The sequence below is a fragment of the Petromyzon marinus genome, chromosome 9, assembly GCF_048934315.1.
Source record: "Petromyzon marinus isolate PM22_M1 ecotype Great Lakes invasive population chromosome 9, UKy_Petmar_22M1.pri1.0, whole genome shotgun sequence".
In the NCBI taxonomy this organism is placed as follows: Eukaryota; Metazoa; Chordata; class Hyperoartia; order Petromyzontiformes; family Petromyzontidae; genus Petromyzon; species Petromyzon marinus.
This window is the reverse complement of record NC_133675.1, coordinates 11,539,921-11,552,998: the sequence shown is the minus strand read 5'-3', so window position 1 is coordinate 11,552,998 and position 13,078 is coordinate 11,539,921. Positions and strand designations below refer to the sequence as shown.

The 13,078-nt window shown below is 44.6% G+C and overlaps 1 protein-coding gene across 1 annotated transcript; it reads left to right on the top strand.

Annotated features, from left to right (window-relative positions):
• The first annotated feature begins 78 nt into the window (after positions 1–78).
• Positions 79–12,258, top strand: LAP3 (leucine aminopeptidase 3). The gene is made up of 12 exons (XM_032950480.2): positions 79–303; positions 720–853; positions 3,805–3,859; positions 4,075–4,177; positions 5,007–5,166; positions 5,700–6,026; positions 6,667–6,791; positions 7,630–7,718; positions 7,847–7,949; positions 8,581–8,660; positions 9,895–10,007; positions 11,530–12,258. Exons 1-12 carry the CDS (start codon positions 187–189, stop codon positions 11,720–11,722), a joined length of 1,599 nt encoding a protein of 532 aa, XP_032806371.1. The 5' UTR covers positions 79–186; the 3' UTR covers positions 11,723–12,258.
• Positions 12,259–13,078: the final 820 nt, after the last annotated feature.

Below are 13,078 nucleotides of genomic sequence, written 5' to 3'. Positions count from 1 at the left end.
CGTCGGCCCGCGCGTAGTGACGTCGGCCCGCGCGTGGTTATTGTCACGCGCGAGCGTGGTGACGTCGGCGCGCGCGTAGTGACGTCGACCCGCGCGTGGTGACGTCGGTGCGTGCGGTAACCCACGTGGTCGCGGAGATAGCCGGGGTCGTCACTCCACGTGTTCCCCCCCCCCACCGTCCAGGCCATGCTGCTGCTGTTGCCGCAGCTGAGGGCGCTCGGGCACCGTCGCCTGCTGGGTGGCTGCGTGCAGAGGAAGCTGAGCGCGGCGTCCGCGGCGGAGGCGACGAACGACAGCGGCAAGGTGAAGTGAGGAGGCGTGCGTTCTTTTTGTTGTTGTTGTTGGGGCGTTATTAGACTCGGTCAAAGTGAAAGCGTGCAGCACCCTGCACGACCGCCCCCCCCCCCCCGGAGAGAGTTCTCCCAGGGGAATGAGATACGGGAAGGTCACGGACGGCACTGGGTGGAGATGGGGGGTGGAGGGGGGTGGTTCTCGGGGAGTAAATCCGACAATTATGGTGGAACTCGGGGCAAGATTTTAAGCGTACATCGGACAGTGTCCTTTAACTCGTGACGTTGCATTCTACCCCCCACTAAAGATGTTTTGCTTCAGGTAATTCAAGCATGAGAGGGTTATTAAAACCGCAATACTTTCACGGTTTCGTCTTGATCAGGTGAGTTTTCGCTTTCCAACCCCTGCCTCCGTCGTGCCGTTGACAGCGCAAGGGTCTGGTGCTGGGCGTGTACGAGGCGGGGGAAGGCGAGGCAGCGGGGCCCCCCCTCTCCCTGTTCACCCCGGCTGGAGAAGCCTTCAGCAGCCGCGTGCCGGGTGGACTGACCCAGCTCATCCACAGGTGATGGGGGGGGCCGCGGTGGTGTTGCGGTCGTCCCCAGTTCGATTGCCCGCTCACGACCAACACCAGCGACGATTATCAGAACCGGGTTTATCGGGCTCTCCCCTAGGTCCACTCGGCCTCAAATGATTACCTGGGTGTGATGTGTGTTCATCGCCACTGGGGAAGACGAAGGCGGTCGGTCAGACGTGGTTTGCTGGTCACCCCCATCCCGTGTGCCGTTCCGGCCTTCACTTCATCATAGGTGCTGCTCGCTAACGGCACTAGCCCCAGCAGCAGCAGCCTGTTACAGGCCACACGGCGGGGGATCGTTACCGTTTTGCACTTTTATGATACCGTTGCTGGGATTCAGGGCTAGGGGTGGAAGAGAGAGAGAGGCTGATTTGTTTCTCGCACACAAACTGCTGCGGTGCCTGGCGCGCTGCGCTACGAACCCGGCGACGCGAATTTTGATTCCTGGCCACGGCTAAGAACCGGTTCGTGGCCTCTCCACCGCCACCTTCACCAAACCTGTACCGAGAAATGTGGTGAAGTTCACTCTCAAAACCCCCTCGGCAACAACGCGGCGTAGGAAGAAGTCCTCTTTATCCGTTTTATGGTTTGAGAATGGATGGAACAGCCCTGGGTATAGCCCTTTAGCGAGCAGCAGAGGGCAGTGCAGAAACACATTAATCTATGTAATGTGTTTCTGGGTTGTGTTATTTCGTAATTGCTTATGCCTGGCTTTATGTGAACGAAAAGACAAATTCGCCTGTTTTCTCATTGAAAATAGGTACGTTTCAAAATATCACTGTCCTGGTCACATATGCAAAGTTTGTGGAGAATAATATCCATTTTCTGTACTTTTGAGGCATAAACAATTAGGAAATAACACTTACTACCCAGGAGCAAAACAAATATGTTAGTATTCTTGGTTCTTTCGGTAAAGTCACGTAGAAGGGAAACAATAAAATAATAAAAATATAAAACAATAAAATTCTCACGACGTTTCGACTGTAACACAAGCAATCATCATCAGGTGTGAAAACCACAGCAATAACACATAGCCAGTGAACTCAAGCACATACACCAAGCTTCATCATTAGACCTCCTTTGCCAGTACCAAAATGTAGTAATAGGGTTTTTCCCCTTTTTTTCTGGCAACAAAACTGAATCCTTTTTACAAGGATTCATGTCTACATTAACCACAATACCTGCAGTCAAAATGCAAACAACATACTATGGTAATACATGCATTGTCCTTGAAACTGGCGTCATCTGGTCGAGTACCAATTAGGTCGAGGCTCAAAAGAAAGCCGTCCCTTGGTGTGGACCAATAGTTTCAAGGACATTGTGACTGCAGGTATTGTGGTTAATGTAGACATGATCCTTGTAAAAAGGTTTCAGTTGTGTTGCCAGAAAAAAGGGAAAACCACTATTATTAGTACACCAAGCTCTAAAGGCTAATGGTTACTCGGACTACACAATCCGCAAAGCTATGACTCCAACCATGAAGAAGGACCATTTTGAGGAGCCTTTCAAAACCATCACTTTACCCAGCATTGCGGGGATTACAAAAACGATCTCCAAAATCTTGAATAAACACAAGATCCAGGTCCGATTCAACACATTACATAAAATCCGTGATCTGGTTCCGTCTGTAAAAGATGTGATTCCGGACATACAGTACCCTGGCGTCTACAAACCAAGTTGCCTCTGTGGTAGTAGTTACATTGGAGAAACCAAACGCCATGCCTCGGACCGCATTCGTGAACACAAAGCAGACCTAAAGCACGGTAGGACCAACACCTCGGCCGTGGCAGATCACTTATAATTCAGTAGGCTCACATGACATTGACTTCTCCAAGACAGAGGTTCTTTGCAAGCCATCTGGCTACCATGAGAGATTCGTTCATGAGGCTATCCACATATACAAACACAGAGACAATTTCAACCGAGAAGATGGATTCTGACTTAGCAATCATTGGAAGGATTTGATCAACCATTTCGGGTATTAATTGATTGTTCACGCTTACGGTGGCTTTCAGACCGCATCCATTATTTTGGTCTCCCCCCTCCTCTTTTCCGAACATAGATGGACTCGTCCATCTGAATAACTGCCAAATCGCTCTCCGTGGTGCTAACGTTAAAAATAACCGCCACTTTTTTCAAAAGTTCTTGCTGTGGTTTTCACACCTGATGATGATTGCTTGTGTTGCAGCGGAAGCGGCGTGAGAATTTTATTGTTTTATATTTTTATTATTTTATTGTTTCCCTTCTACGTGACTTTACCGAAAAAAACAAGAATATGAATCCCTGCAGTCACAAAAGCTTTAAATCAAAATTTAAATGTGTTAGTGTTATTGTTTAACATGTAGGCTTAGATGGTGGTGGGTGAACGACACTTTATATTTACGTGATCTAACCAAAGACACCTTTTATTATTGATCATTATCGTTCTATGTACCCACGGCAATGATCCCCGCTACGGAGGCGCTCATCCAGCAGTGGATTTTCACGTCGAGCTGTACAATATACAGTACCATGTATACTCGGCAGATTTTGGCGGTTCAATGCCTGCCTTCACTTTGTGGAAAATAAAGGTCTGCAAATGACCGAGTGCGCTAATCTCCAGACCCTGTCTTGTTTGTTAACACTCTGTAATTGAGTGGAGCTTTTCGAGTGGTAGGATTTCTAAGTCGTGAGCCAGATTCGGTGGCACCTGTGGCGCTGTGTCTCAACACTATGGCTGTGCACATGTGATGGCTACCCGTGGGGCATAGAGGAGTGAACGCATTCTTAGCTTGACAACGCAAAATAAATCGATAGCACTACAGTGTGATGTTTTCTCAGCTGAGCTGTGGACAGAATGACATATATCTTTCAATTAATTAACAAAACAATAATTCTAATGCGCTTACTTCCACTACCATGATTTATATATAAAAAAAAATCCTTGCTTCGTTCTGAAGGTCTGGACCTGCTCTGAAGAAAGGCAAAAGCAGAATATTCCATGGTCTGCATGAGGTAACATTTTGGATAGATATTGTATTCGAAAAACTCTGTTTAACAATATATGTTTGTATTCTTATATCTGCCTTACACATTCACGCTTGTACATTTAGAGTAAAATATATTAGCTGTTCTAGACATACAACATTTGAGATGAGAAGACACAGCTGCAAAGTGTGTGCTGTGTTCTTGCTGAACGCGTCGCCGTCTACTGTTTTGTGCCATGATAGTTCTCCAGCGTCGTCATTGTTGGACTTGGAAAAAAATCTGCCCCGATAAACAAGTTGGAACAGTGGGATGAGCAGAAGGAAGCCATTCGTGCAGCTGCGGCAGGTAGGTGTCACGGCTAAGAAACCGGTTCGTGGCCGTCAAATATTTGTAGATGTGCAAAGCAAAGTTACGCGGAAGGTACTCGCGTATAACACGTAGGCTTTCGTGACCAATATCCATAGTAGGTTTTTTTTTGGGTTAGATCGCGTAAATATAAAAGTGTCGTTAAACCCGCCACCACCCGACACAGCCAATTAGTAAGGTTTGTCACGTAAACACAACATGCCAATTTGAGTAAATGTTGTGGATTTACTCTCCAACATACCGGTGTGCTGTACTAGTAAGGAATTGGCATGTTTTGTTTTTGTGACAAACCTTACTAATTGGCTGTGTTCGGTGGCAGCGGGTTTAATGACACATTTATATTTTTCGCAATCTAACAAAAAAAAGCTCTGGGTAATTGCGTATCTATAACTTGATGTTCGCAACTTTTTTTTATTACCACGTTACATCACTAATTGGGGCCGTCGGTTGTCGCCCCATTTCAAGCAACATGTCTTTCACAGTGGTCATCGCTGCACTGTAAACCGGGCGAGTTCAATTTGCAGCTCTGGATAATATCAATGGCGAGTGATATCTGAATTTGTCCCATGAGCCCCCCTTCACCAATCTACACTCACCAGCATGTTAAAATATGGTCACGGCAACCTCCGTGACCATCACAGCATGGGGGGGGGGGGGAGGCCTTCATCCAGGAGTGAATTGACAATAGGCTGTAAATTATGTAATTATTTAATTCACCTCACAGCTTGGTCTCTGAGCCACTCGAATTAAATCGAAACACCGTTTGTGTTGATTCCCCGCGTACCGATGCACTTGAATGCGGGTGCAGCTGGGTGCCGGCAGCTGCAGGAGCTCGAGGTCGCGGAGGTGGAGGTGGACCCGTGTGGAGATGCGCAGGCTGCCGCTGAAGGCTCCGTGCTCGCTCTCTTTCAATACGACGAGTTCAAGAAGAAGAAGAAAACGCGCGTCGCTGCCAAGCTGCACGGACGGTGAGTGCGCGTGCTTGTACACCCGACGCACGTGCCTTCTATAACGCCTGCTTGCTCATGTTTCGGCATAATTTATTTTTAATGCCTCGTACAAAATATGTTAGTCATTCTTGCCCCAACAAAATACAGATTTGGACGGTGTTTTTGGTAAGCTTTGTGGTAAGTTTCATAGTGATTGGTTTTAGGGATTTTGTATTTTTTTAACCAAAATTTGAACCTTCATCGGACGGATATACAGACGGACGTAACATTTATTCGGCATAGCGATGAATGTCCAATTGGCTCACTATTTTTTGTACGTTCAACCACTATAGGAATAAAGAGTTACAAATAAATATATAATTTAGGAATTCATTATATTCATGCATATTTTAGGCATTTCAGTTACCACGAGTCTACGTGGGAGTGTTTTCTGTAATAATAACATGAAGGAGCTGAACTCAAGTGAAGCAACTACTCTGCTCCTATACTGATGCAATGATTATTACCTGAACCATACTGATTGCCACATGCACCCGTTCTGCCATGAGCAGTGAGGGAGCAGCGGCGTGGGCCACAGGAGTGGTGTACGCGGAGGGGCAGAACTTAGCCCGTCGGCTTATGGAAGCTCCGGCCAACCACATGACACCCGCCATCTTCGGGCGCGCCATCCAGGAGCAGCTGTCCTCCCTAAGTACCGTGGAGGTGCACGCGAGGCCACGCGCGTGGATCGAGGAGCAGCAGATGGGCGCCTTCCTGAGCGTAACGCGGGGCTCCGAGGAGCCGCCCCTGTTCCTTGAGCTGCACTACCACGGGGCCTCCGCGGGTGGTGGTGCGCCATCACCCGTTGTATACGTGGGCAAGGGCGTCACGTTTGACAGGTTGGCCAAATCCTGGCAAACGCGGTGGAAGCGTGTTTCCAGAAACATATTCCTTAAAAAAAATGTTATTGTAAACATTGTCAGGAAACTTTGTTAAGATGAGAGAGCATCGTCACATTATTTATGACCCGTGGTCGGAGTCTCTCCTGATTGGCCAAAGCCATCAATATTTTTTGAAAATGATTCTCTCAGTAGAACCCAATTCTGCTGTGCTTGCGTTTTCTGGATTGCAAAATGCACGAGGAAATGTTTGTATGGAATGACATTTCCCCGTGTTTGCTGGGTCTTACAGTCAAGGTGTAAGTGTGAAAATATAATTGGTTGATTTATAAGCAGGGATCAATTTATATGATGCAATTCTGCGTAAAGAGACTAAAAGTGCACCTTCATTGACTTATTTATACAACACATTGTTTCACAGGGTAAAACGTCAAAACAGAGGAGTCTAAAACGCTGGATTAACATGAATTCATTTTAAATATCAAAACAGATTGTAAAAATTGTGTTGGTCTTTGTCCTTCAACTGCAACATGTATTGGTATAAAGTGTTTGGCTTGATGCAGTAATTGCTTTACTTAAAGGTGGCAGGAATAATACTTGACAGTGATGCTTATTTCTTTTGTCTGTAACTTGACGACAGTGGTGGCATCTCACTGAAGCCTTCCTCCGGCATGGATGCCATGAGGGCAGACATGGGTGGTGCGGCGACCGTTTGCTCAGCCATTGCCACAGCTGCCAAACTGCAACTGCCAATTCACATAATAGGTATTAACCTCACCCTCAGCTACACGTAACCATCCATTATGCTTTGCTCTAAAGCCAAGGTTAAATGCTGCAACTTTTCTGCACATTACTTTGTTGCATTCTTAAATTATTGGGCCATGTCTTGTTAAACTATTCGTCTTTGTTTCTTGGTTTTGGCAACAGAGTTTTGTGTTACCAAGCCGTTAAATTAAATAACGGCTGATGTCTATGATTGTTGTTCAAGTATATGTGAGAGGCCTGACCCCTGCCCTCACCCCTTGCCTGGGCAGCTCAGCCTAGGGCACCAGGCAGGGAATCTAGGCAAGAAAAGCCACTGGGTTGGCTTACAAAAAAAAATTACCAGGCATTTTATAGAAGTAAATAAGGCAATAATATGAAAATGTAAGAAATGTGTTATCTCGTGTGCTATATACATTCACAAATATTGGTCCAGTATTATTTTAAAATCTTCATGCCCTATATGCATATTCAGCCATATTGAACCAGGTTGTCAGAAGGACCATGTGACCCAAGCCAGCCAATCAATGCATGTGTTGCGTGTGCAGCAACAACACCACATTAAAAATTTTGAGTTTTAATAAATTAGAAAGTTTCACAGAAATATGAATTTTTTTCACTCATAGATGCCTTTTTAAAGGAGCCACACAGACATTGTTTTGAGAACAATGTTGCTTGACTTGCACTGTTTATCTTTAGCGCAACTTACAAATGTTGCTGCAAACAGAAAATAAACTGTTTCATTCATCCTTACGATGCTCAATTCTTTCGTGCACCATTGTGGGTGGCGTTTCTTTCTGCTGTACCCAAGGGTTGATTGATTGGGTTAATTGTTTGGCAGGTTTGGTGCCGCTGTGTGAGAACATGCCAAGTGGAAAGGCCACGAAACCCGGAGATGTTGTTGTGGCGAAAAATGGCAAGACCATTCAGGTGGGAGCTTTAACTTAGAGTCTTCTGTTGTGCAGAGTTTCAACAGGTTGGCTGCTTATTCAATATTAGCAATTGATTGATAGTGTTGAACACGGTGCATTCGCTTTTCATTTTTTTTTAAATTGCAGGTTGACAACACGGATGCAGAGGGACGTTTGATATTGGCGGACGCGCTGTGCTACGCGGATACGTTCCAGCCACGGGCGGTGCTGGATGCGGCCACACTTACCGGTACACAGCTCGCCACTCATGCCTGGTCAACCACACCTCATGAACGTCGGTGGCCACAGAGACGGGTTTGATTAGTGTTTTTTCCAATTTAGTCTTGTATATTTGGCAGTCGGGCAGTGTTGCTGAACTGCTGATTGTTCGGGTCATTAGTTTAGAAATTAGTCAGGAGTTAGTGGAGCTGACTGTTAATGTTTTGCAACAGAAAATTTAAGCCATTGTAGATAAAATAAATATTTATTTTTATTCAGGGAAATGCTGGGGGTTGGGACAACGCATCCTTTTTATTTTATTAAATAGTTTATTATTTGTTTGATTAGTAACTAAACTTTAAGGCTGGATTGAGATTGTTCAATAGTACATTGAAAATTACTAAAAAAGTATTTGTTTCAGTTTTGTTTTGCCGGATTTCTTGACCAATTGCTTTTTCAGTTGTCTTTTTGCTTTCACATTCTCTGGGATGCTCTACTTGAACAGAGTTATTTAAGAACGAATTATATTGTATTACATTTTGTATGCAAGTAGGCATATGGACACAAAGTGCGCCTAGCTTGGCACAAACACTTTAGTGACATCACCACCACTACTCGGTGGTTAATGATGGTGGTGGCGTGCGACTTTGTTCTCTGTGCAGGAGCAATGAGCGTTGCGTTAGGTTCTGCAGCAACCGGTGTCTTCACCAACTCGGACTGGCTGTGGGCACACTTGATGGAGGTAAGGATCCAGCTCTTCATGAGTAAATACAAGCAAAGATGGGTCAAGGGGTGTGTGCAGGGGAAATGCCACTGACGCGAGCACACCTCCCCATGGCTTCTGCTAGCTCCTATAGCTTCCAGAGTCAACGCGTGACCTCCCAAAGTTTGTGCTTGCTTGCACTATGCCCCCACCATGTGGTTTTAGGACTTCCTCTTGGTCACCGATCTCGGGGTGCCACTCTGATTCCTCTCTCGCTTACCTGGCCTCTTCCACCCTGCTGCACACGTATCCCATCTATTGCAACCATCTCCTCTAAATTCCATCTGCAATGCTTTCTTGTTACAATATATTAATGTTTTCTAAGTTGCCTACCCTTCCATGGAATTCCTCGCAAACCCCACGTGCATCTGTATTCAAAGGCTAGAGGCTTAATTTATTTTTTTAAAGTGCCACTGATTGACTTCTAAAGTGAGATATTACTATTTAAAGTTTTCGTGACTGCAAGGATTCATCTTCTTTGGTTATTTCGTGACTTTACTGAAAGAACCAAAGAAGATGAGATATTACTCTTGCTCCAATCACCTGTCTAACACTGAGGATGAATTATCTATTAACGCAATTTGTCCGCTGAACTTTCTTTCAAAATATTTCAGTATAGTAAGGTTACTGGCTCATCTACTGAAAGACAGGTTCATAATTCCACATCCGCTATAAATACTAAATAGTATGGTTATAACAATATGTATATCCATTGACTAATATTGATTCTTAAGGTTTTTTGGAGAAAGCAAAACTGAACAAATGAGACATAATACCAATATAATGATAAAAATGAGACGAAATATAATTAATTCTTGAATCAAATCGAAGCCCTGATTTGCGACAGTTCTTTGAATAGTAGGCATGTAATGATCCAGCTGTTTCTGTAGCAAATGTACTATTTACGCTGCCAGTACATGCATCAAATCTTCTTTGTGAAACCATTATTTTAGATTTGTATAATTGATGTAAACGGTTCACATGACTCCTATTCTTGAATTATGACCATGAATCCATCGAATCATGATGGGGGTGAATCGAATGAATCGGCCTACTATATATGATGGTGTTTGGCAAGTATATTTGAACCGATAGCCACATCATACCCTCTGATTTTTCATAATGCTATCTTCATTGGAGACGTATCCTGGCAATAGCCATTGACGCCTCTCACCACCTGCTGCCTGCGTGTCTTGTGTAAATGCTTTGGCAGGCGAGTGTGCAGACGGGGGACCGCGTGTGGAGGATGCCTCTTTTCCAGCACTACACCAAACAAATCGCCGATTCGCAACTCGCCGACATCAACAATGTCGGCAAGTACAGCCGGTGAGAGCTCGCACACGCGTGCGTGCGTGCGTGCATGCATGTGCCCCTCGTGTGTTTCATGGAGTGTGGACGCCTGCTCCGCAACCGGTACTGCAGCATTTGCAGATTGAGTTGATACTGGTAGATCTGTAAAGGTAATTTTTTTTTTATCGTGTGTCATTCTAAGATAAGGTCTTCAGTGCATTGACATCTATATGAAGTACCTCCAATCACAGCACAGTTGGCTACGTACGGTGCGAAAGAAGTTCAACATACATACAAGTAATATTGCATCAACTTTTTTTTTTCAATTCCATTGTGTAATTAAGCAATGTCACTGAACATTGCACTTGCTTGCTTGAGAAAAGCATGGGGCTTGGACCTAAGAGCTGATTCACGTGTTGGCAGAGCGCCTTTGAAGCCAGGCAGAGCATTCCATCTGCGTAAACCTAATGTGTAAATTGCGGACGCCAGGACCCTGTCAGATTTTTCAATCCCCCCGGAAATGTGCGTGGACTGCTCCCTTGATTCAGGGAGTATCTTGGATAAAATGACTGCTTCATGTAGCACGTTCCTTGTGTCAGTCATGAATAAGAGGTAAAATATAACTATCCGATAGTAGTGGTCAGTGCATAGAATGACTGTCAACTCCACAGCAAGAAATGCAGCCTTCTCGAATGGTTTTCAGTTTACCTCTGCAGAATTGTCATGAAGGGATGGGATTAGAACACACAATGAGTGCATATTTTGTCCACAGACAAGTTACGTTGATAAAAGGGTGCATCTTTTCATGATTAAAATTAATTATTGTGCTTGCAATACACGAATCGAATTGTGTTTATAAAAGATCATTGATTCTTGACTTAAATATTTCGTGACTGCAGGAATTCATACTCTTTGGGTCTTTCGGTAAAGTCACGTAGATAGAAAATAACAAATTAATAAAAAAAATCACGACGTTTTGATCACAACACAACCAATCGCCTTGAAGTGAAAAAATACAGCAGGTGGACTGCTGAGGCAGTGCGTGTGTGTGTGTGCATGCTCTATATTTCTTCCTGCCTCTATATTTCTTCCTGCCTCAGCAGTCCGCCTGCTGTATTTTTTCACCTGAAGACGATTGCTTGTGTTGCGATCGAAACGTCGTGATTTTTATTAATGTATTATTTTTCTATCTATGTGACTTTACCGAAAGACCCAAAGAGTTATAGATCATTGATTTATTATTCATGATGATAGGCCAATTGCATGCTTATATTCCATTAGGATATTAGAACAAAGGAGGCAGATGATACCAGACAAAAACATTGAGACAATACAAACAAGACAGAACGTGACCGTACAAAGAAGAGGAACAAAAGAGAAAGACAGTGAGGCAGAACAAACCAGACAAAAGGTAGATTATTCAATCGAATCGCTTCTCAGAATCATGACATTTCATTTAAACACTTGTTTAGGGTGAATCGCCGATATGCCTGGTTTGTACTCGATCCTCGCGTACACATACAAGGTGCTGCTATCGTGGGTGTTTGCGCGAGCATAGGGCCGGTGGCGCTTGCACGGCCGCTGCCTTCCTGCGGGAGTTCGTGACGGCCAAGCACTGGGCCCACCTGGACATCGCCGGTGTGATGGACAACAAGGACGAGGTGCCGTACCTGAGCAAGGGCATGGCGGGGCGTCCCACACGCACTCTGGTGGAGCTCGCCGCCCGACTCGCCCACCACACGTCCAATTGAACACCCCCCACGGGGAGAGATGCGTCCACCAAATCTGACCAGGCTGGACCGGTTTGCCTCCGATTTTGTTAAAAAGTGGTTGCATTTAAATATTGTCGACTAATTCATACTCGCGCACCACCTATATACTGGACCAACTGAGGGCTTTTTTTGTCAGCCCTGCTCAGAAAAATATGAATTGCTTGCAAAAATGTGCATTTGTTTATGCGACTTTATAATGGCCAATATGTGTTTGAGGTCACAGCTGGAGAAGATGTTGACTGGTGTGAATATAAGTGGATGGATTGCATTTGGGCCAGTCTGTTGAGTGTAAGCGCAAATTAAGTCCCGACAACGCCGTGCCACAAACTCTAGCCGCCATCCTAGAGTCCCGGGTGGCTATTCAAAGCTATTAAGGAGGGGGAAGTGTGGAACACTGGTAGCCGGAGATAAATGTGAGAAATTGTAGCATATTACATTCTCCTTTTCATCTGTGATTTTGGCAGGTGTAAATTTTGTGTGCTGTTACAGAAATTACGTAATAAATGTGTACTTGATTTCCGAATTTCCTGAGTCGTAATTAAGGCAGGAAAGATGTGTGTGTGCTGCTTTTATATTTGGGAGGCAGATTTATAAAACAATACACTGTATTGTATATGTGATCATATCACTGCCTAAAAAGGAATATACAGTAAAACCTTGGATTGCGAGTAACTTGGCCTGCGAGTGTTTTGCAGTACGAGCAAAATTTTTAAATACATTTTTACTTTATAAACGAGCGAGGTCTTGCAATGAGTAGTACAGTATACACTTTGTCTGCCGAGCGTCACGTCATCACAACTGAGCCGATGGTTCTTCTCTCGCTGCGGGATTGTGGGTAATCGTCTCCCGTGCTCGGTCTCAGTCGGCGTGCCTCACTCGAATAGTCAACATCCGTGCGAGCGTATACTGTTTACTATAGTACTATAGTGTTGTGACCACGTGTATACTGTTTACTACAGTACTTATAGTGTTGTGACCACGTGTATACTGTTTACTATAGTACTATAGTGTTGTGACCACGTGTATACTGTTTACTACAGTACTTATTGTGTTGTGACCACGTGTATACTGTTTACTATAGTACTATAGTGTTGTGACCACGTGTATACTGTTTACTACAGTACTATAGTGTTGTGACCACGTGTATACTGTTTACTACAGTACTATAGTGTTGTGACCACCTGTATGCTGTTTACTACAGTATAGTGTTGTGACCACGTGTGTGTGCGTAAAGCATTTTTTATTGTGTCCCAAGTGTAGTGAGTGTTCTTTAGTAACTGTACTGCAACAATGGCCCCTCCTCTCTCTCGTCTCCTTCACACCAGCCACGATTAC

Coding starts and splice junctions, on each gene's coding strand:
- LAP3 (XM_032950480.2), top strand. CDS start 187: ATGCTGCTGCTGTTGCCGCAGCTGAGGGCGCTCGGGCACCGTCGCCTG. Junction 3,860..4,074: donor TATTCCATGGTCTGCATGAG/GTAACATTTTGG, acceptor GTGCCATGATAG/TTCTCCAGCGTCGTCATTGT. Junction 10,008..11,529: donor AATGTCGGCAAGTACAGCCG/GTGAGAGCTCGC, acceptor GCGCGAGCATAG/GGCCGGTGGCGCTTGCACGG.